At 30.3% G+C, this 24,728-nt stretch overlaps 1 protein-coding gene and 2 long non-coding RNA genes across 3 annotated transcripts in view; 2 read left to right on the forward strand and 1 right to left on the reverse strand.

Annotated features, from left to right (window-relative positions):
- LOC655592 (pickpocket protein 28) overlaps positions 1-20,064 on the forward strand; it is a 31,505-nt gene extending 11,441 nt beyond the window's left edge. Inside the window, exons 3-7 of the mRNA XM_015978375.2 lie at positions 13,817-14,068; positions 14,112-14,310; positions 19,228-19,498; positions 19,549-19,765; positions 19,826-20,064. Of these exons, the coding sequence (XP_015833861.2) occupies positions 13,817-14,068; positions 14,112-14,310; positions 19,228-19,498; positions 19,549-19,765; positions 19,826-20,054 (1,168 nt within the window). The 3' untranslated portion in view covers positions 20,055-20,064. The remainder of the gene's footprint in view (positions 1-13,816; positions 14,069-14,111; positions 14,311-19,227; positions 19,499-19,548; positions 19,766-19,825) is intronic.
- LOC135267921 (uncharacterized) lies at positions 940-7,162 on the forward strand. Its single transcript, XR_010336323.1, has 5 exons — positions 940-2,037; positions 2,094-2,829; positions 2,885-3,043; positions 3,100-3,579; positions 3,632-7,162. It is a non-coding gene; the product is annotated as an uncharacterized LOC135267921 (long non-coding RNA).
- Positions 9,552-12,113, reverse strand: LOC135267922 (uncharacterized). Its single transcript, XR_010336324.1, has 2 exons — positions 11,147-12,113; positions 9,552-10,960 (listed from the first exon to the last, which is right to left on the reverse strand). It is a non-coding gene; the product is annotated as an uncharacterized LOC135267922 (long non-coding RNA).
- Positions 20,065-24,728: the final 4,664 nt, after the last annotated feature.

Raw genomic sequence — 24,728 nt, forward strand, 5'->3', positions numbered from 1 at the left:
CATTTTTTAAATCTACACCATCACCTTTTGTTTTCACTGCTGATGGTGACCTTGATTTAAAACATCATAGAATCTGTAACATTAATGATCCAACAGAAGACAAAGATTGTGCGAATAAGGTATATATTGATTTAGTAAGTAAACAAATATACCAAAAGATGGAAGGAGTAATAGCTGCTTTAACGGATTTAAATAATAATGTTCATAAAGCAGATGCTATATGGATGGATAAATTTAATCAGTTAAACTTAACCATGAATGTTAAGTACAAAATACTTGATGAAAAAATTGATAATATAATTGCTACAATTCCTCACACGATTGAATCAGAATTGCATAACAAACATTTAAGTATAAATTATGAAATCGATAACAAGTGGAAAAAATTTATGAATAATTCAAATGAGATAACCAGACGAATAAAAAAACTTGAAGAACGCTTTGAAGGAATCGATAGTATTAAGATAAAACCAGAAACCATTTCCAAACGTTCTAAAGCAGGTGATACAGATCAACTTGAAAATGTACCTATATCAAAGAAAAGGAAAGTAACAGATTCATATGAAAATAGTGAAAGATAGAACCCATGCCTCATAATAAAAACAAGTGTCCTCCAGGTCAAATGTCAGATCGTCATGGAAATTGTAGAGAAGTGTACCGTAAATAAGCAATGGTTCGACTAAAGCAAGTTAGTGATGTAAAGCAAAAATTGGTAAACGAGATATTTAAACCTGCACGCAGGAATTTTAAACGAAGACGTACTATAATTAAAGGATTGGATGATTTATGGCAAGTAGATTTAGCAGAAATGCAAAATTTATCTTATCATAATAATGGATTTAAATATATTTTAGTCGTAATCGACTGTTTTTCTAAATTTTTATGGACCAGACCACTGAAATCGAAATCAGCTAATGAGGTTAGCAGAGCTATGGAATCAATACTGAAGAATGAAAAAGAACGAATACCAAAGAATTTACAGTCAGATCAAGGAAAGGAATTTTATAATACCACTTTTCAGGATTTGATGAGACGTTATAATATTAATCACTATAGTACGTACAGCGTTAAAAAAGCAGCAATTGCTGAACGAGTTATACGTACTTTAAAATCCAAAATTTATCGATATTTTACGTTATTTGCGACACATAAATGGATAAATAAATTGCAAGAGATAACCAAAAATTATAATACTACAATACATCGAACAACAGGAAGGAAACCCACAGAGATAAACGCTTCGAATCAAGGAGACATAACAGCATATGATCATCTAAAGATTGTTGATAAAAACAGAAAAAAATTTAAAGTCGGAGATTTCGTAAGAATTAGCAAAGAAAAGATGTTATTTGAAAAAGGATATACACCCAATTGGTCAACGGAAATTTTTAAAATCAGTAAGATTAATCTAACCAATCCTGTAACATTTCTGCTAGAAGATAAAGAAGGTCAACCAATCAAAGGAGCTTTTTATATTTGGGAATTATCAAAAACTCAATATCCTGACGTCTATTTAGTTGAGAAAGTGATTCGACGTAAAGGAACTAAATTATTTGTGAAATGGTTAGGTTTACCAGATAATCAGAATAGTTGGATTGAAATGAAAGATATTACCTAATAAATAAGAAATATATATACGATATAATTATTTAACGTCTAATTTAGTTCCATTTAAGATGGCAACGAGTGTAGAACCTGTTATAAAAAAAGTTCTGCATTTTGAAAAAACCATAAGCGATATTCGATTACTAATGAAACTGGAACTACTGAAATTAGGACCGTGCCAGTTGATGGATATATTTCATAAATTACCGGAAACATATCAACAAGATCATGATATAAAGCTGAATCTACCATGTTTACAACATTATTATAACAGTTTTGACGAAGATCAGTTTGATGGTCCTCCTTCATCAATAAATAATTGTGTTTCGTGTATTTTAGATGATACAGGAAGCCAACAACAACAACAACAACAACAACAACAACCCACTGCGTTTCAAGTGTAATGCCTCTTTTGAACTCATCACTCATCTTGTTTGTTACTCTTATACAAAATGTGTTGTACGTGCAAAAACCGTTAGATGTTGTAGATATGTACATCGTCTTCACTAGTGAAAGTCCTAACAACACAAGATGGTCTCCTCTCTGGAAAAGTTTATTTTTCAACGATGTTGATTACCAATGGAAGAAGATGAATCTGGGTTATTTGAGCAATACTGCAATAGAAATATTTAAATATGAAAATGTTTCTATAGCAAACTCTGTAATATATTTTAAATTAAGACTAGTTTTTACCAATAGTAATTATATTGATACTGACTGGAAGAGACTTATACTTAATGATCATGATGTAGTTTCAATAAAAAATTGTTTTAATCATGTTCCTACCTTTTTAGCAATGTTTGGAATTGTTTGTACATGTTGGATCGTTTTTATGATGTTCATAGCGTTAGGTTTGGCTTAAAAACTGCAATTAAAAATTTATTTAGGTGTATGACTTTGTTAGTTTAAGTATGTAGTTTGTTTTATGTCTAATAAAAAATAATATTCATTCTGATTATTTTTGTTATCATATTTCCTGTCTAACGTTTTTTTCCTTAAAAACGTTAAATTTTTATCAGTTATATTTTGAATTTTTTGAATTTTTACGTAAGGAACCACAATATCCGGTTGCAAAGTTTATGGAATATAAAATCATATCGCATCAATGATTAATTCATTTCTACTTCGACTGTCCGTGTATGAAAGTAATCATGTTCAAGTGCTCTCAATGCGATAACAAGTTTACTCGCAAAGATGCTTTAACACGTCATGTAAAAAAACATAGTAAGTAAATACATTTTACGTTATAGAAATTGTTTTAATTAAGAGCATTTTTAAGGTGATAAATTATCTAAACTCACTTGCACCGGATGTAAAACGTCATTTACGAGATTTGATAACTATAGGCGTCATATTACAAATTCATCATTGTGTTCAATGGATTCGGATGATATGACTCCTAAAAAAGCCCGCCTGACAACTAGAACACCTTTACAAGGTATTTTTGTAAATATTCTTTATATTATTATTATTATAACTTGTTTTTGTTTTTAGAAGTTACTACTAACGCTCCATCATGTTCATTTCATCAATTTTGTGAAATATGCAATAGTCACTACAGAGGATCCAGATTAAACCATTTACGTTCTTTAAAACATAAAAGTGTCATCTCCGCCAAAATTAATGATGATGATGATTTCGTTGAAGAATATCAAGTTGCCTTCAAATCAAGAATTACCTCATACCGATTGAAAAATTCACAACTAGATGACTTGGAAGTGTGCAATTTTTTTGAAAGAAATCAAGATAAACTTATCACTTTAATAACTAGAAAACTGAGAGAATTTAACCAACTTAAAATTAATTTCGAACTTTTTGCTAAATATATTTTACCTTCTAAAGACATTATCGAAATCAAATCATTCAACACTAAAAATATCATCATTTCAATATCGACAAATATTAAGGTAGAACTGGAAGAAATATGTGGCGTCATAAAAAACAAAATGAGTGAATTCTTGGAAAAAGATAGTGGTAAGTAATATCAATTTTATTTATAAACATATTATTGTATTAAATTTTTTAGGTTGGATTTTAATGGAAATTTTGTTTTTGGAACTTAATATCAACAAATTCAATCCACTACGTGCATCAACATATATACCATTACCGAAGGACATAGCGAAGCGGAGAGCGGTTATCAATATTCATAATGATGATAATGAATGTTTCAAATGGTCTGTTTTGGCACACCTTCATTCAACTGAAGTAAATGTTAATCGACATCGAGTTGATGCTTATCGTGAGTTTGAAGAGGAATTAGATTTTACAGATATTTCATTTCCGGTTAAATTAACTGATATTTTTAAATTTGAAGCACTTAATAATATTAGTGTAAATGTCTATGGAACAGAGCAGCGTTTTGATCATGAAAAAGGTAAATGGGTATCAGATATTATAGGTCCCTTTTATTTAACTTCTAAGAAACGAGACATTCATGTAAATTTATTACTTATCGTAGACGATGAAAGAATGATCAAACATTACTGTCTGATAAGCAACATTTCTCGATTAATAAGTTCACAACTTTCCAAACATAATCATGCTAAATTTATATGTAACGGTTGTCTATTATTTTTTTCGAGTGAACAAAAATTAGTTAAACATCGTAAGTATGCTTGTAATGAAGTTGTCACTACATTACCAACTTCTGATCTGATTATAAATAAATTTGGTAAAGAAGTGCCTGGTAATGAATTAACATTTCAAAATTTTGATAAATCTCTTAAAGTTCCTTTTGTATTTTATTTCGATTTTGAATCTATTTTAAAACCTTTACGCAATGATAATTCAGCCGATAATATCCGTACAATTGTTACACATTTACATGAACCATATAGTTTCGGATATTACATAAAATGTGCATATAATGATAATTTATCAATTTATCGGACTTATCGAGGAAAAGATGCTCCTAAAATTTTTGTGAAATGGTTGCAAGATGATGTAAATAGACTTTATCACGATCACCTCAAACATATCGTACCACTTGAAATGACTCCGTTAGATGAATTGGTTTTTCAAATATCTACCCATTGTCATTTATGTAAAGAACCTTTCAAAACAGATTACGGAAGTCTAAATTGTGATAGAGTTCGTAATCATTGTCACTTAACAGGTGAATTTTTAGGACCTGCACATTCTATTTGTAATTTAAATTATAAGATTCCAAAATATATCCCTGTTTTTTGTCATAATTTAACTAATTATGATAGTCATTTATTTATTAAAGCTTTAGCAACAGAAAAGACCATCATTAATTGCATTGCTCAAACTAAAGAAAAGTATATTACATTTTCAAAAAAAATTTTAGTTGATAAGGTCATGAACACGACTACAAATACAGTTGACAATATTTTTATAACGCTTAGATTCGTAGATTCGTTCCGTTTCCTTTCTTTTTCATTAGATAAATTATCTCAGACTTTAACTTCTAATGAATGTCTAACCATTCGGAAACACTTTCCGGACGATAACCAATTTAATTTGATAAGACAAAAAGGTGTTTTTCCATATTCATATTTGGATTGTTTTAATAAGTTAGATGATACCAGTTTACCATTGATTCAACAATTTTATGATAATCTTAATAAAACTGATATCAGTGAACATGATTATGAGCGAGCACAGGAAGTCTGGAATCTATTTGATTGCAAAACGTTAGGTGATTATTCCGACATTTATTTAAAGTCTGATGTTTTGTTACTAACAGACATTTTTGAAAATTTCAGAAAGGTTTGTCTCAAAATTTATGAACTAGATCCAGCTCATTACTTAACAGCACCTTCATTAGGCTGGGATGCTATGTTAAAAATGACTGGAATTAAATTCGAATTGTTAACTGATATAGACATGGTACATTTCTTTCGAAAATCTATTAGAGGAGGACTTTGTCAATGTTCAAAACGTAAAGCAGTAGCAAATAATAAGTTTTTATCAAATCATGATCCTTCTAAACCAACTTCTTTTATAATGTACCTTGATGCAACCAACTTGTATGGAGCAGCAATGTCTGAATATTTACCTTATAGCGGTTTTCGATGGGAAGATCCTAATGAATTCAATGATAACCTAATTCTCAATTTGACAGATAACGCTGATGTAGGTTATATATTCGAAGTTGATTTAGAATATCCTTCTGAATTACATAATCTTCACAACGATTTACCATTTTGTCCTGAAAAATTTATTCCTCCCTCTAGTAAAACTGAGAAACTTTGCGCAACCTTGAACAATAAAGTACACTATGTTTTACATTATCGAAATTTAAGACAAGCTATACAAGGTGGTTTAAAATTAATTAATATTCACCGTGTTTTAAGTTTTAATCAATCACCATGGTTGAAAACATATATTGATTTAAATACAGAAATGCGTAACAAATCAAAAAACGCGTTAGAAAAAGATGTATTTAAATTAATGAATAATTCAGTTTTTGGTAAAACCATGGAATCAATTGATAAAAGAGTAAACGTGAAATTGGTAACATCATGGAATAATATAGGTAGAAAACCAGGTGCTGAAAGTTTAATTGCACGACCAAATTTTAAAAATTCATCTATCTTTACACCAAATTTTGTAGCTATTCAATTAGAGAACGAAAAAGTTTTCTACAATAAACCTCTGTATGTAGGTTTTACTATTCTAGATATCAGTAAAACTATTATGTATGATTTTTATTATAATTTCATAAAACTTAAATACGGTAACAATGCAACGCTTTTGTATACCGATACTGATAGTTTAGTAATTGAAATTTTTTGTGAAAATATTTATGATGATATTAAATCTAATATAGAGCGTTTTGATACTTCAAATTATAAAGCAGAAAATATTCATGGAATACCTGTATCGTCTTCTGTCATCGGGAAGATGAAAGATGAATATAAAGGACGTGTAATATCAGAATTTTTAGGAACAGGTGCTAAAGCATATTGTGTGGATGTTGAAGGTGAATTATCTAAAAAAGCTAAGGGTATTAAACACAATGTAATTACAAGTGAATTACATAAAATTGACTACCAAAACGCAGTTACTGTTCCAAACACTGAAATTATTAAAGAAATGAATATCTTTCGTTCGAAGCTTCATAACATTTACACAGAATTAAAGAAAAAAATTGCTTTATCTTTCAAAGATGATAAACGTTACATCTTAAACAATTCTGAAGGTAGAACATTATCTTGGGGTCATAAAAATATTCTTCCTCAAACTCAGGAATAATATTTAATTTGTATTGTAGTTATTGTATTATAATGTTTATGTATTATAATATGTATGTATGTATGTACTTATATTTAGATGTAATAAACAATTAAAGTAATTTATTGTTTTTATTATTATCCATTAACCAAATAGCTTATGTGAATTTGTTTCAGGTTTCCAAAATAGACAGCACTATCCACTCTACCTACCTGAGGTTCGACTCCCCATGGAAGGAACAACAACAACAACAACTTTTTTTGCATTATATTTTAAACAAATAACAAAATAAACTTGGTGCGCAACAGACAAGTTAGGCAAACAACATTACAAAAATAAAAAACTACATATACTAGGTTTTTTTTCCTTATCGATAAAATAATGACTTTCCTTTATTAGTTATTAGTGACAAGCGCGATGATTTTCTGATATTTTGCTTAACTCAATACAGCATGTATTGTATATATACTTCATGTATTCACAATTGCACATTTCAAAAATCATATATTCAAAATTTCACAACCCCAAAAACCAAAAATTTCACAACCCCAAAAAGCTACTACTACTACTACTACTACTTGTTTTCTTGGTTGCATATTCGCAAACGGGCGGGGGGTGTGTTTAAAAAAAAAAATGGAGGCCAGCGCCATCTTTGATTGACGGCTGCGCTGACGGCAGCGCCATCTAGCGAAAAGTTTGCAGACCGTGGCGCCATCTAACGTGAGAATTTAGGCGGAATTTGTGACGACATCGGCGCTACCAACATTACACCCAATATTAATTTTTAAATAAATTAAAATTTTGGCGCCATTTTTTTTAACAAACAAACATGGCCGACTAATTTCAAATATTAATTTTGAAATAATTTAAATTTGGCGCCAATTTACCATTAAACAAAAATGACCGCCGCCGACTTTCAAACTTCCAAGATGGCGACGATTATTATTATTATTATTATTATTATACTACATAAATATATTTGCATCATCACAAATGGCGTCAGTCGGCCGCAGGCCGGCTGACCAGCTGGTCGCAGGCCAGCGAGCTGCGATTACGCGCTTGCGTCTGCGGCTGACTGACACAATTTTCACACATGCGCAGTAGAGGGAGGTGGAGGTGGTTTTTGAACCGGCTATCTCTATCTACTAACGGTTATTAAAGTAAAAAATATGAAATTATAAAAATAAGCCATGTTAAAGTTATTTTCGATTGATCAGATAAACGATTGTCGCAAATATTAATTACAAAAAATGTTTAGAAAATTAAAAACGCTGTTACTACCATTGATCACACTTTTTTGATTTAGTGAAGTCCAATGGAGGTGACGTTGATAATGTTATGTATTTTTTACCGCAGATGGAATTTAATTTAGTGTTTGGATCGACATTTTTTGTAAAATAAAATGTTATTGATAGGCAATCATACCGGGTGCTCAAAAATTGGCGCACCGACTCAATGGAGTGTGGTAGAGAATTGCTGCTAACACGTAAAGGTAACAATATTAAAAAAATTCTTTGTATAGAAGTAATTGATACATAACGAATTTTAAATAAAAGGTATGTGGCAACGTTGTCTAACAGTCATGATCGCAATAGAATTTGATCAACAATAAAAATAAATTGTTTTTGAAACGGTTTCCTAGGAAATAGTTCCCAGTGTTGGCACATCTACAAACTGTGATTTTTTTGATAAATTTAATTTTTTTAATTAAAAAAACTGCTAAGATCTGATAGTAAATTTAAAAATAATAATTCATCGTTTTGTTAGGGAACGATTTCTTAGTGCGGAACATAAAAACATTAAAAAATAGTAAAAATTGAGAAAGTTAGCAAAATAAGTTTGTAGTTCCAGATTTTTTAAAATATAACATTAGGAATTTTTTCAAGATTTTTCCCGTGATCTACACATGCTTCTCAACAAAGTACCACTGAGTTGGTGCACCAGTTTTTAAGCACCCTGTATAATTAATTTTTTTTTTCATGTTTAATTAGAAAATAGATTGACAATGTAAGCTTGCCATTTTAAATCTAAAAACAAGTAATTTTTATTTATCGCAAAAATTTGATGTAATAATAATTTATTATGCTGTTTTTGAATTAATTAGTGTTTAAAAAAAACATTAAATTATAAATACTTGTTGACTAATACATTTTTCATAGTTTCAACTGAAAATCCAAATTTCTTTCATAGCCTACTAAAAAGAAAAAGCGAAATGTTATGTTTTATCTTAATTATTTAAAAATACCTAATGTATTACTCAAATAAAAAATTAAATCAGTGTTTTTGTTTCAAATGTGTATCTCTTATAATAAGAAACATATGAATTTTTCAAGATTTTGCTAAAATGTCAATTTTTGTTTATAAGTCGAAAACAAAAGGCGATAGCGGAATGCAGTTTTGACCAAAATTATTTTCTCAAAAAACGGACCCGAAAATATATCACTCGTTTTTCTCTAAACCTACTATGGTAGCGCTCAGCTCCATTTGCGTGTGCGTCATCTGACATTTCTGTCACTACGTTTACATAGCAGAGGCATAGCGGTGACAAACTATCAAATATTTTTTGAGGTTACGAAGTGTTTAAATTATAGTCCGGGACATTTCTATATGAGATACGTCATAGGCATGTCATAGGGCATACGTTGACGCGAGACTATATAGAGCACAAAAACTAGATAAGAGCTCAAATTTAGGGAACTTGATTGTTTGATGTGTTTGACAGATGACAAATGTAAACAATAATAAAAATTTAAATATTTCTTTATTGTAGTAAAGTACAGCAAAATGTACCAACTAGAACACTTAAAAACAAATGGAGAAACTTTCAAATGCTTTGAAGTACCGTTGCTGGATTACTGTTGAGGTTATGTTTGACCTTGGTATGACTGTCAGGTTTAAAGTTGAAATTTGCATTAAAAAGGCCATAAAAGCCTCGAAGTGCCTTTTAGGGTAGTCATCGTCATGTTCCAATTGCATGCCCCCTCTCTGCCACATCAGTAAAATTTGCCACAAAAGTTTTAAAAAACGACTTTAAACAACAAAAAAGGCCCTATTTTCATTAACAATGAGACATATCTCGCTGCATGCGGCACGACATAGGCCTCATAGGTCAATCTCATTGTGAGTGGTTTTCGCTGAGATCACTTTGAGAGGGTTTCACTCAGACTGACGTTGGCGGAAGGCTGAAACATGCCTCGCGACAAGTCTTTGCACCAACATTCGAAAACGCTGTCAATGGCTTAAAATGATGAAACTGTGTCAGTTTTTTTGTGTCTTTGAGGATTAGTTTTTGAGTCCTGTCGCGCCGCATGTAGCGAAGCAGATCTCATTGTGAATGGGTTCTTTAAGAAACAGTTTCAATGTACACCACAAGACATACACTGAGACGGCCTCATGCCTCATATCATGGCTTGTAATTGACAGCGTTTTATAGAATGATTTGGAATCATAATGCAGAGATTGTTGCGAGACAGGCAGGCAGGTCTCAAGCCTTCTGCAGAAGTCGCTCTCAGTGAGTCCATGTCTTAGAGATGCAAGACCAATTTAGACCATTTACAGTGAGATTGGTGTCCGAGACCTACGTCATGCAGGAAGCCAAACTTCATCGTGAATGGACCCTTTTGAATGGGGGTGTGCTTTTTGAATAAATTTGAAATGGCCTTTTTGAAAAAAGCAGTTGTGTCTCTTTTATTCATCTATTCAACACGTTTGTATTCGATGCACTTACACCAATTTCATTATCAGTGTCTTGATTATCAGGCAAGGGCGAAGTGGAATTGGGGGCAACCCAGAAATAAAAACACTTTAATTTCCTTTATTAGTAGGCTATATTTTTTATACAAGAGACTACTCTCAGATAGAGACGTACAAAAATGTAAACAAGAGTAAAAGTTGGTTTTTCGCAATATTTCACACTATTCTTCCACACGTCCACAGTAAAATCAGAAAGCGCTTCTTGTTATAAAGCCCTTATTATGTTTTTCGACGATGGCTGAGACTTTGTGACGTATTTGTTAAACGTAAGTTTTCAAATACCCCATGCCAGTGCAAAGGAGTTATATTAACAATTTTACGGGATTATTTTTAACTTTTCACCCACTCTGCTTGAAACAAGAGTGGCTGCCAGGAACAAAGTGGACCCAAAAGGCTTCAGCTGCAAATTATAAACACTATCTGTGATTTTTTAAATAAATTTTTTAATAATTAATAAAAAACATGACAATATTAAGCTTTTCGATTTCGTTTGGTTTGAATTTTATATGAAAATAGAAAAGTTAACCCTCTACACCAGAAAAGACAAAAAACATAAAGAAAGTATCTGTAAATGTCGTGAACTTACTTTGAAGTAAACAGGGCTCTCCATCTATAACTCATAATTACTTGAACCGCAATTCCCATCATCAAAATGTGCAAAACTGCGATAAGTGAGGTTATGCAGTGATGCACTTTCTTTTCCAGTTTTTCACACAAAATATATCACAAATTGCACAAATCGTACAACCAGCGATAGTCAGTACTGTCAGTACTTCACAGCAGCTTTCTCCATCACAATCACTGACTGCAATTCTGTATTGTGCCATTCCCGTCTCATCATATAATCTGAGTAGTTGTTATATGACAAGTAATGTTTCTACCTTCAAAAATACTTGCGTAAATATGTTATTATCCCGTTAGTACACACTTTTAAAGCAGCCACTGGTTATATAGATTAAAATTATAACATTTCCTTTGTTATTGTGTTATTGTTTACATCAGTCAGCTGTTTACTGTCATTTTCTAATGCTACCAATTTAAAAAATGTCCCTGTTATTAAAGCTCAAGGACCATAGAATGAGAGAGAGAACATTTTTTGTTCACACAGACGCTGAATACACGTATAAATGTCAGAAAATTCAAATTTTTTATGTCCAAATAGAAATGTCCCGGACTGTATGAGTTGTTACAAAAAATACAGATTCACAAAACAAGAACTAATAAACGCAGAATCAAAAACCTAACGAAACGCAAATCACAAAACATAATAAACGAACAGAAAATACTTGCGATTAACACCGATAACACTTTCGACAACCATGCGACGACGTCTATAATTTACTGTCAATGTCAGTTTGACAAATTCGTGACACTTGACGGTGTTGTCGAAGTGCACATGTAAATTAATGTTCAAGGATACCACCCTTAGATAGCCCTTAGCTGTTTAAATTTGCATTGTTTTTGATAATTTTTTATAGCTTTGTGTTGGTAATGAAAAAATGAAATTGATGACGCACACGCAAATCGAGCTGACCGCCACTATAGTTTCAGAGATCCGCTTTTCGTACATCCAAAATGCAGCACCCTGTACATGCTAAATTAAATGAAATATTTGTAACTACGTTTAAACGAGTTGCATAATTGTTAGATAATTTTTTTTCCTGATTTTCAAGCTGCTCATGGTCTGTCTACGGGGTGTCTCAAAATTGGAGAATTCCGAGTTCAGAACATTGTAGAGAACCACGTCAAATATAGAAAAAAATAAAAATTTGGGGCTTTCCCATAAAGATATACTGGTTTGAAGTCCACTCTTTGAATGGCGTTTTCTTCAAATTTGGGCTAAAAATTTCAGTGTTTGTTGTTATTTATGGTGTAGGTTATTGTGCAAATGATAATGTTAAAACAATTTTTACAAAAATCAGCTTCATTTTGGAGTAAAAAAAATTAATTTTTAATTTTTAACTTTTTAATTTTTTACACCAAAATAAAGCTAATTTTTCGAGAAATTGTTTCACATTATTATTTTCCACAATCATCTACACCATAAATAACAATAAACATTGATTTTTTTAGCCTGCGTTTATAGAAAACGCAATTTAAAATGCAACTAAAGTGCACCTTCAAACCAATGTATTTTTGTGGGGAAGCCCCGAATATTTATTTTGTTTCTATATTTTAGCTAGTGACGTGATTCTCTACAACTCTCTGAACTCAGAATTTGCAAATTTGGAGCCTGTATAACATTAATTTTAAATCGATTTTATTCTTCGACAGTTTTTCTCCTGTTTAAGGCAGTTTTGATAACTGATTGGCATTTCTTAATATGAAACGTCAGATTATTTTTAACAGATTTAAAACAATTATAAGCCGTATTGAGTCTAATTCGAATTTTAAAATGTTGTATTCAACTCGTTTTCGTGTAAATCGGTTCATCTATTTCAACTCGTGGATGATACACCTCTCGTTATTACTCGACGTTTAAAAATCCACTCGTGAAATAAAGTGTCCGATTTACACTCAAAATCGTTAAATCAATAACTAATACTCAAAAACGGTAACTCAAGAGACATATTTTGTAAAAAAAAAGAGGAATGTAGTATTTTCTTATTGGAAGTGTTAAAAAAATATTAACGTCAGAATTTTTACCCTACATCTCCCAATTTATTGGGACGCCTCTGATTAAAAATTTCCACATTTTATCCACAAATTCGATTAGGCATCTAATTACGATTATTAACTATACCAAATTTTGTAATTTTATCTGTAATGGTTTCTGAAATATTGGAGAAAATCCATTAAAAAAAAGGCCTCCTTTTAGTACCTTACGAAGTATTTTTCGACACATGTAACATGTTTATAAGAAACTTTTGTCGTAAAATTGAATGTTTGTCACCTGTTTAACAATAATGTTATTAATAAGAATGGAATGTGAAACAAAAAATTCGTAGCATTAAAAAATAAAAAACCTTACTTCTTGGTTTTTCAATTTTTGTATTAAAAAATGGTACATCATTTTTTGATACCTATATTTTTTAGGGGTTTTGTTATGACTTATTTATGATTTCTAGAATATTTTCTTCATGTCATTTGAACTTTTCCATTAAAACATTATTAATTATTAGGCAGTTTAACCCGTTAAATATTAAATATTTAAAACGGAATAAAAACTGTGAGAATCAAAAATTGAGTTTCAAATTTCAAACTAATGCATTCGCACGGTCGCTTGGACAGTGTGTTACAGCACAATTTTTTCCAGAAAGAAAATATTAGATTATGTTTCATTCTTCTGTGACGATTTTACCGCAAGTGATAATAATCTGCCTCTGGGCCCCGATTTTTTGGAAATAATAGATGAGGTGAAACCGAATTTTCTTGACCACGTTCACAATTGTAGTTTCATGGGGAAAAAATTGAATTGTCGCGACAGTTTTACTCCGGTTTTTACAGACGAGGGGATTTGTTACTCCTTTAATATCCTGGACCGGAGTCAGATTTTTAGCGATTCAGTGTGAGCCACCAATTTTCACAAAAAATCAATTGATTGTATTAAGTGTTCATTTTAAGAATTACCACAGAACGGGTGAAAATAATACGACTTGGTCCTTTGAGAAGGGATATTTGAACAAATCGAAATTTGATGTTTACCCTCGACGTGCTTTACTAGCTGGAGCTTCAAATGGTCTTAGTTTACAGCTTACAACTCCGAAAAATGACATCGATTACGAATGCAAAGCTGTGCAAGGCTACAGAGTATAGTCCAGTCAAATAAGCTTTTAAATCAAAATCTTAGAGAAAACCTTGCATTTTTTAAATAAAGTCACTGTAATGTACACGGGCACCTAGGGGTTGTGCAAGCTCTATTATTTTTTTCCTATGCAAGCCATCGATTTGGTTTTTTAAACGATAAGTATAACATTGAGGTTTATTCTATTTTTAGATTCTATTTTTATTTGAATACAGGGTGTTGCAAAATAAAATACCCAACCTAGTACTTTCTTTAATAAAAACCACAAATTTTTGTTATATTTTTGAAAGCGCGACTAAATTGTCGATATCTGCAACATACCCGGATTTCTTAGACTTATATGTTATACTTTTTCACTTATGTGAATTTATGTTCTAAAGTAACTTCGTACATAGACCCACAAAAATTTATAACTTCAGAACAATTCAAGATAACTTAACCAACTTAGCATTTTTTGTAGAACTCGGAGTCGATAATGGAATATCTACTACAATTTTTTGAAAATGACAAATTACAAATAGTAACAACTAGTTTTTTTAATGCAATGTTATTATCGCAGTATTGTAATAGTACTGTCGATATGGTAAAATTTGTGAGATTTTTGTAAAATAAAAAGTAAATAAAAGTTTTTGGCGGTAAAAAAGAATCGAGTAGGCCGTTGCCGTAAAATTTAACACTTCCATACCATTCTGAAAAGAATATTTTTCAACAAATTGTAAATTGTAATAGAAGCAGGAGTACATCGCAATAGAAGAATTTTACAAGTCTTTAAAAAATCAAGATAGTAAGACTGACAAGAAACAATGTAAAACTTTTGAGAAAATTGTACACATCATCGCATTATACAGGGTGCTCAAAAACTGGCTCGCCAACTCAGTGGTACGTTATTGAGAAGCAAGTGCAGATTACGGGAAAAATGTTGAAAAAATTCCTAAAGTCATATTTTAAAAAATATGGAGCTACAAACTTATTGTGTTAACTTCTTTAATTTTCATTATTTTTTATTGTTTTTATACTTCACACTAGGTAATCGTTCCCTAACAATACGATGAATAATTATTTTTAAATTTTCTATCAGACTTTAACAGTTTCTTTAATTTAAAAAATTAAAATTCATCAAAAAAATCACAATGTGTAGATGTGCCAACACTGGGAATTATTTCCTAGGAAACGGTTTTAAAAATAATTTATTTTTATTGTTGATCAAGTTCTGTTGCGACCATGGCTGTTAGACAACGTTGCCACATATCATTTATCTAAAGCCCGTTATTTATCAATAACTTTAATACATAGATTTTTTTTTACTATTGTTACCTTTATATGTAATCAGTTCTCTACCACACACCATTGAGTTGGTGCGCCAGTTTTTGAGAACGCTGTATTTAACCATCCTAAACACTTTTAATTTGAACAATATAAAAAAATGGCAATGGAATGTTTTTATGTAAACTTTTATGCTTTACAATTTTTATTTAAAACATTTTTACTAGCTCACACCGATTTTAAACACCTAATTTTTGACAATACTTTATTTTTGTTTATTTAACCCCTTCTCCGGGGTTGAAACAATAAATTCTTTTAATAAACGTTTTTATACAGGGTGTAGATTAATAGTAGATTGTTTAACAAGTAAAGAAAAGAAAAGATTTTTGTTTAGAGAAAACGGATCACAAGCTAGAAAACTCACTTTTCTTCCGCGTTGAACACGCACTTTTTCGTGTACTTCACTTCACGAAAATAATGATTTTAAATTTAATTTAAGTTTTAATTTACATAAAACCATCATTTTATTTTGCAGAAATCTTACATATTAGACATATTAGACCCCACAGGCCTTATCTTGATAAAAAGCTCATAAAAAAAATCGATGAAATATTGCAATAAAATATAAGGTGTTGCATTTGAAAACATCGAGTTTTGTCGTTTATAATTTATCATTTTTAGAAAATCGTAGCAGGCGGTAGAATATTGACCCTAAGTTCATTTCAATTGTACACTTAACATTTATGTTAATAAATTGAATGAATAAAAAAAGTGTTGCTAACAAGAAAAGTCCCACTTTTCTTAATTATTTTGGGTTAAACAATGTTATCAATTTCTATTAAGTACACGAAAAAGTTCTTTATTCACCTTCAAATGTTAGAAAATTAATAATTTTTTTCCCTAAGCCATAGACACTAACCCCTGCCTCACCTAAAATTATTTTCAAATGTGCAGGTTGTTCCAAATTTAGCTACAATACAAAGTTATGTTTTTTTTAAATGGAACACTCAATATTTTTTGAATTTTTGGATCTAGTAGCTTTCAATAGTGATTGCTTTGACTTAATTTTTTTTTGGTCGATGTTGCATAGTTTTTTATATAATATTTTAATTTTTTTAACAAGACACTGTCCTTTAAAAATGTATTGCTCAAAAACTATAAGATTTCTAGAAAAGCAGGACTTTCGCCACATTAATGAAGAATGTTCAAATTTAAATCGATACCAATAAATTGATCAACGCATTGTAATTAGAAAAATAGAAAAATTATGAAGTTTGTTAACAGTTAAATAAGTTGAAAGAGTTAAATAGAACACCCTATTTTATGTTTTTACTTCCTAACTCATTCGGAGCTATTTGCTTGTTTTGACAAATTTAATGAATAAAAGTCAAAAATAGCTCCAACTCTGTTTATTCTAATATCTTTCGATGCGGAAAAATTCTGAAATTTAAAAAGTTTGGAAGTAAATTGTTAATTAGTAGGTATGTTTATTTCACCTTGTTCAAGTCAAGGTTCATACAATAGCGAGCAAAAAATTTCTTTTCACATTTTCCGCTCACAATTTTCACAGAAGTGAGTCTTTTGTGTCGTTTTAAAAAAGGATGCTGACAGCATCCAGTACCTTAGTTTTAAATCTCTTTTATGCTGAATTTCTGCACCTGACTCCAAGCATTTTTAACTTTAAAATGACAGATTAAGCAAATGTAAAAATATGCCTCTTAATGGCTTCTAAAATAAAGTCACTGGAGGAAATTACACAAGTTTATGTCAGCGGATGTCAACGGTGTGCAAAATTTTTTACTCGCCACCGTACGTCATAGTCATAATGTTATCAAAAAAATACTGTATTTTTTATTAATTAATTTTTAAAACTTTGTATCGGTGTAAAACCGATATTTTTCGATTTTCATGTTTTTAATATTAATCTCTGAACAGACTTAAAAGAAAAAATTGAAATATGTAAGAAAATAACGAAAGCCCACACGAAAAATCGCACAAGAAAAAGCCCACAGAAAAAAACTCACAAGAAAAATCTCCACACGGAAAAAAGCTCACATAAAAAAAACTCATACGGAAACATACCCACCCATAAATAAACCCACAAAGAAAAATGCCCACCTAAAAAAAGCCACAATGAAAAAAGCCCACCCAGAAAAAAGCTTGCATGTATAAAAGCCCAACCGCCAGAAAGCCCACGAAAAAAAAACAATCTCTGCTGTCGTGGAAAAATTTGTAATCGATTACTTGATAACTAAACAAAGTTTGGTGAAAATGTTTTTTATTTAATAACGCAAATAGGTAAATAGTACGTAATATAACTACAGGGTGCTCAAAACCTGGAGCGCCATTGGTACGTTGTTGAGAAGCATGTGTATATTACAGGAAAAATCTTGAAAAATCCCTAGTCGTATTCAAAAAAATCTGAACCTCCAAACTTATTTTGTTAACTTTTTCAGTTTTCATTATTTTTTAATGACGAATAATTATTTTAAATTTACTATCAGACCTTAGCAGTTTTTTGAATTAAGAAAAAATTAAAATCCATCACAAAATCACAAGTTTTAGATATTCCAACACTGAAAATTATTTACTAAGACATTATAAATGACAACGTTGTCACATATCATTTATTTAAAATTCGTTATTTATCAATAACTTTAATAAAAAGAATTTTTTTACTATTTTTACACCTTTATATGTTAGCATTTCTCTGTCACACACCATAATTGAGTTGGTGCGCCGGTTTTTGAGAGCACCCGGTATATCCCACGATTGTTATATTGGTGAAACTGAAAGTAAGTAATGTATAAGATTTTGTGTGCCTTCGAGCCGCTGTCTCCAGCTTTATAATGTTATATAGATCCCAATCTACTTTTTAGAAAAGTTTTGATTTACCTAAATATCCCAGAAACTAGACAACATCTACCAAAAATAAAAATGAAGTAGACTGAACTTCTGTATTTTTTTAAATTCTTATCATTTGTCACCATCGAGTTGCCGCCCCCGATATGTTAAATATTTAGGAAATTTTTGATTTGGTACAAAAAAAATTTGCGCAATATCAACTTAATTTTATATATTACAAGGGAATTAATAACTATGGCGATTCAACAAGGGTAAAAAATAAAATGTGGACTAGTTTCGATTTAATTAATTAAAACATCCTCTGCAATAGGTGATAAATTGGTTAAAAAGTTACCTATATCGTAACTTGAAAATTACTAATTATTTTTTAAAATTTAAAAACTAGCTAAAAAAATAAAAGAATAGTTAGTTGGCTGAGGGTTATGCTACCCTGGTGTTGATTTTGGTAAATTGTAAATCAATTGTAAATTGACAGGAAATGTTATCTTTAAAGTAGAGGAAGACATAAAAAGAGTTAAGTGTTGAACAGAAACTACAGGGAAAAAGTAAAACCCATTTACGTCAACCCAGTTTATATTGAGTTTCTTTATCTGTGAATTTTTTTGATAAGTGGGTAAGAAGAACCAAGAAGATAACGTCTATAAAATCAAAAGTCCAAACTTACTAACTAATAACTGAGCTACAGAAGACCGTAGCTAGGCTGGACCACCCTGTATAAAAAATGCAAGCTTTTCCTTTCCTAACATTTTGATTAAAACCTAATATGACTTGACTAGTAATAATAATAATTGAAGGTACTTCTGCACACTCCAATGCGAATGCCACGCCTGAAAGAAGAATTTTTCCGGGTGCCCCTTGACGAAGCTGTAGTTGTTTCAGTCCAACCGACAATGATCGGAACCTCTGAAGCCGTCAAAACTTACAACATCGCCAAACGCGACTGTTGTTTCCCGTCTGAAAGAAAACTGAAATTTTTCAGGGATTACAGTCAATTGAATTGTCAATTGGAGTGCTTGACGAATTTCACGTTGGACCTTTGTGGATGCGTTAGCATTTTTATGCCGAGTATAATGTCTGTAAATAAAAATCCCGATCCTGAAAAAAAAATTTTTCAGGGGAAAGAGAAACAGCAGTTTGTGGCACGTCTAAATTCGAGTGCCTGAAAGAGGCTGAAAGGACGTTACAGACTGAAGGGCTTTATGATAAATTTCAGGAGGGGGGCGTCCAGGGAGGGACTGACTGTGATTGTATGCCCCTTTGTACCGACTTGAGCTACAACACGCAAATATCGCAGACTAGTTGGGAGAAACGAAACGAGTTTGGAAAATCCTCGTATGGTTTTATTTTTTGTGAATTATGTATGACGGAAAAATTGTATTTTGTGTGTTTCAGGACTTATTTATCTAGTCTAACAGTTTACTTCAAATTTAATCATTTTATAACAAGTGAGAGGAACGAGCTTTACGGCCCCACGGATTTCTTGGCGAATTTTGGAGGATTGCTTGGTCTCTTCACCGGATTTTCGATTTTATCGCTCATGGAGATAATTTATTTTCTCACTTTGCGTATCTGCTGCAACATTAAGATGTATAACAGATGGACTGGGATTAATAAACAGTGACTTTAATTTAGTCGACCAAATTAATTTTTCATCACTTTATCCCGCTTTTGGCTTGTGGCCAAAGTACTCGGCGATGATAAATGGGCGAACGTTGGATTGAAGGAGAGCTGAAAAATTGAAATAAACGTTCGAGCATATTTTACATAATTGTTATTTATCGTTTGGCAGAGCCTTGGAATTTTGTGGCGTATGTGCGGACAAATTTTGCCAGCGACTTCCGACTACAAAATAACAAAATATCTTATTAAGTTTTGTCCGCTTTTTATAAAATGTTTTTAAGAGAATCAAATTTTTATTACAAATGAGTGGTTAAATAAATAACTAACCCAACTTATTTACTTCTGCTCCAAATTTTCTATTTGAAATTAAGTAATTAAATTTAATTACTCAATAAGAATTGTCTAGAGATTAATTTAACCAATTTTATCTGCCTAATTTGCTAATTTAGAGGCTTTTGTGAATATTTAATTAAAATGTTTACTCAATAACACAGGCGTTGCTGTGTTATAATAATTTTTTCTAACTATATTAAACAATGGTATGTTTTTAATTGAAAAAGTTGGTTACTCATTTTCCAACTGTCGGAAAAATTGAACGTCCCGTGGAAAAAGAGTTCAATTAATATTTTTTTATTTATTTAATAAAATTAATTAATTAATTTATTTATTTATTATTTTTTCAATTAGTATTATTATTTTTAGTTAAAAATTCTTTAACATAAGATTAGAAAACTTATAATCGACAGCGCTGATTACAAATCCGCCACTCATTTTTAAAAGCTTTTATTTAACTTGCTTTGTTGTCTGTCTGTCTGTTTCAAATTGTTGAGCCAAATTAAAAGAGTTCCCGTTGTCCCAATAAATTGAAATTTTGCATACTTACTTAATCTGCGTGACAATGCAAATCTACAGGGTGCTTAAAAACTGGCGCACCAACTCAGTGGTACGTTATTAAGAAGCAAGTGCAGATTACGGGAAAAATGTTGAAAAAATTCCTAAAGCCATATTTTAAAAAATCTGAAGCTTCAAACTTATTGTGTTAACTTCTTTAGTTTTCATTATTTTTTAATGTTTTCATGCTTCACACTAGGTAATCGTTTTCTACCAAAAGGATGAATAATTATTTTTAAATTTTCTATCAGACTTTAGCAGTTTCTTTAATTTAAAAAAATTAAAATTCATCCAAAAAATCACAATGTGTAGATGTGCCAACACTGGGAATTATTTCCTAGGAAACCGTTTCAAAACTAATTTATTTTCATGGTTGATCAAATTCTATTGTGATCATGACTGTTGGACAACGTTGCCACATATCATTTATCTAAAATCCGTTTTTTATCAATAACTTTAATATAAAGAATTTTTTTTACTATTTTTACCTTTATATGTAACCAGTTCTCTACCACACACCATTGAGTTGGTGCGTCAGTTTTTGAGCACACTGTATATGGTTAAATACCCCCTAATGGGGTAAAATGGGGTTTTAAAGTTTTAGGTTATGTTTACAGATGGGTTTTCCATGTGTATATATCGTAACTTATATCAACGGTATGTTGGTCATTTCGAAATGTATTTATAATTAATAAATGTTACTATTTTTTCTTTAAATCTGGTAATTTAAGATACATTTTTTTATTAATTCCTGCTACAGGAAAAATAAGAACATAATTTTTATTGCAATCAATTCCATTACAAAAATAAACAAACAGCACGAACTACGTTTTGTCAAAATCTTAAAATATTCTCTTACACAAAAAAAGCTATAGAGAAGTTAATTAACTGTTGAACCTAAATATTGTTCTAAATTTGCTATTGTAAAATTAATTCTTTTTTTTTTGTAAGAATTCATCTAAACCTAGAAAATAAATAACTCACTGAATCGAAATACATATTAAAAATTAAAAACTGGCATTCAAAAAAATTAAAAAACCAGTAAGATTAAAATTCTGTAGAACTAAGTGATTAAAAAAGTGATAAATTTAATTAAAAAACAATGGAACAGTAAAAACTTTAAGAAACTGTAAGACATCAGTGAAGCAAAGCAAAACTGAAAAATTTAGGATATGAATACGAGATATAAGAAATTAAAAAGTTGAAATACTGAGAATGAACTTAAAAACTGTGTGAACATAAAAAAAAAGTTCGTTAAAAGTTGGACAACTTGAAAAACTTAAGTAGAAAACCCAATTTTTTTTGTGCAAAATGTTTGAGTTTGAAAACGAATTAATTGCGAAAGTCAATCTTTATCAAAAAGAAATTGATCCATAATTTATCCACGATTTTTGAACTTTGAATTGTAATAAAAAACTTGAAATTTTCTCAGAAAACACCGAAATTCCAGATGGTTCAACAACAATTTTTTGTTGAGTTTGGAACGCCTTCTGATTGGTCTGTTTTACAATTGAAATTATCCGCCCGATATCCAGTGACAAACGCTTCAAGTTACAATTTTTTCTTCACCAAATAAAAGTAGGAGGTGATATTTATATTTTTATTGGTCAACTATTCATTCCTGAGACAAACGAGACACCAGTAAACCAGTTTTAGGTCAGGTCTTTCTCACAGAACGGAATTTCGCCTTACATGCGAATAAAATGGTCGATTCTGATTAGGTTTTAAATAATTTGACTTTTTAACAAAAACATTTTTTTTTATTTATTACACATAAACTCAGAGCCGGTTCACAGAAAGCGAAATTAAAATTAATTTCAAAATTAAACTAATTTGAATTAAGTTGCCATTTAGAATGCATTAAGTTAATCGTGATTAAAATTTAATTGCAATTAAAAAACTTAAAAATAAAAAAATCTACTTTGTCGGTTTGGAAAAATTAACAATTACAATAATTACAATTATAACAATTAAAATAAATCCATTTTTGAAATCAAAATTAACAATTTGCAAACACTGCAGTTTTGACACTTTTACGTACATTTTTTTTGTTCCAAAATCAACACTTTAAAAAAATTTAAGATTAAAATTAAAAACAAAATTAATACAGAATTAAAGAATGCATATTTTCAATAATTAAAAGGTCAGACACTGACCAAGAAACTTTAACTCTGAGAAACTAAAAACAGAATAACATAAAAAATATTGAGACTAAAAATCTGATGAACTAAGCGATTGAAAAAGTGATTAACTGAAGAACTGATATACTGAAAAAACTATAAAAATGGAAAAGAGAAACACTAATAAATTAAAACATTAGAAACTGAATAAAAAACTAACACATTAAATCACTGAAAACATAAAAAATAAAAGAAAAGTAGAACAATAAGATTAAAATTCTTTAGATCCAAGTAACTGAAAGAGTGATGATAATTAAAAAACTATGAAACTGAAAAGTAAGAACATCAATAAGATAAGATAGCTATTAAAATGAAATCAGCAATCAAAAATTTTTCATATATACAGGCTGATTCTTTTAGGGCCTACATTACAAACTTTTTTACATTTAATGAAGCTAGAGCTTTATTAAAAAATATAAGTCGACCATTCTGAACTCAACTAAATTATTTTCAAAATGGCTGAATTTCGGAAACTACGGGAAATTGGCGCTAACTTTGAAATTTTAAACAGTAACCATCTATTTTTGAATTGGCCTCTTGAGACTGAGTAAAATGTATCCTCGTTGTTATACATTTCTGTCATAGATTTTGACGTATGTCAATTTTTTTATACAAATTTTCATTTGCAGTGGTTTTTTAAAATAGTACAACTCGTGAACACTTTACAATAAGTAGATAATTATTTTTGCATTTGAAAGCCAAAAGTTCAAAAGGTCTTCTCAAGTCTTCAAGATTGTCAACTGTCAAATTGCAAGGTTACTATGATTTTTTAATGATGATTAAAAATGATTGTAAAACAGTAAAATGGAATGACCCTCTTTTTTAATGGCAATCAAAAGATCCTCAATTTGTATGCAAATTTATTATCATCTTCTATACCTATCTCTTACAGTTTTTGAAATAATCGCAAAAAACAGAATTTTAGCTCAATATTTACAAATTGTAATCAAGTAAATTTTCGAAACATACGAGAAACTTGTGCTATTAGTTAAAAGAAATCATTCACCATTCTTACTTTACATATACTTTACATAATCCACTAAGTTATAATAAACTATAATTAAATATTATTCTTTTACCGCTTATTCGATAATGAACCTGCTAAAAACTAAATAAAATATTGAAGTTTGATAGATGTTGTCCATTTTGCAAGGTATACTTTATTAACTATGAAAATTACAAAGTAAAATCCGTTTTTTGTGATTTTTTTCAAAAACTGTAAGAGATAGGTATAGGACATATTGATAAAAGCCACCATAAATATAATTTTGTTTTCGTTAAGATAATAGGGTCGTTCCATTTGAAAAAATAATTATAGCAGTTTCGAAAACCATTTTGGAAAAATCATACTAGCCATGAATTTCGACAATTTAGAAAATCCTAGAAAAAAAATCAAATATGCAGTACAAATGTGTGGTTACTATCTAAAATTTCAAACTTGGCGTCAATTTTTTTCCACAAGCTTTCCAAAAGCTCATCTATTTCGAATAATTTAGTTGAATTCAGAATGGTCGATTTGGATCGTATACAAAATTTAAAAGCTCTAAGTATATTAGAAGTTAAAAAGTATATAATGTAGGCTTAAAAAGAATAACCCTGTATAG

Source organism: Tribolium castaneum, chromosome 1, assembly GCF_031307605.1.
Source record: "Tribolium castaneum strain GA2 chromosome 1, icTriCast1.1, whole genome shotgun sequence".
Taxonomy (NCBI): domain Eukaryota; kingdom Metazoa; phylum Arthropoda; class Insecta; order Coleoptera; family Tenebrionidae; genus Tribolium; species Tribolium castaneum.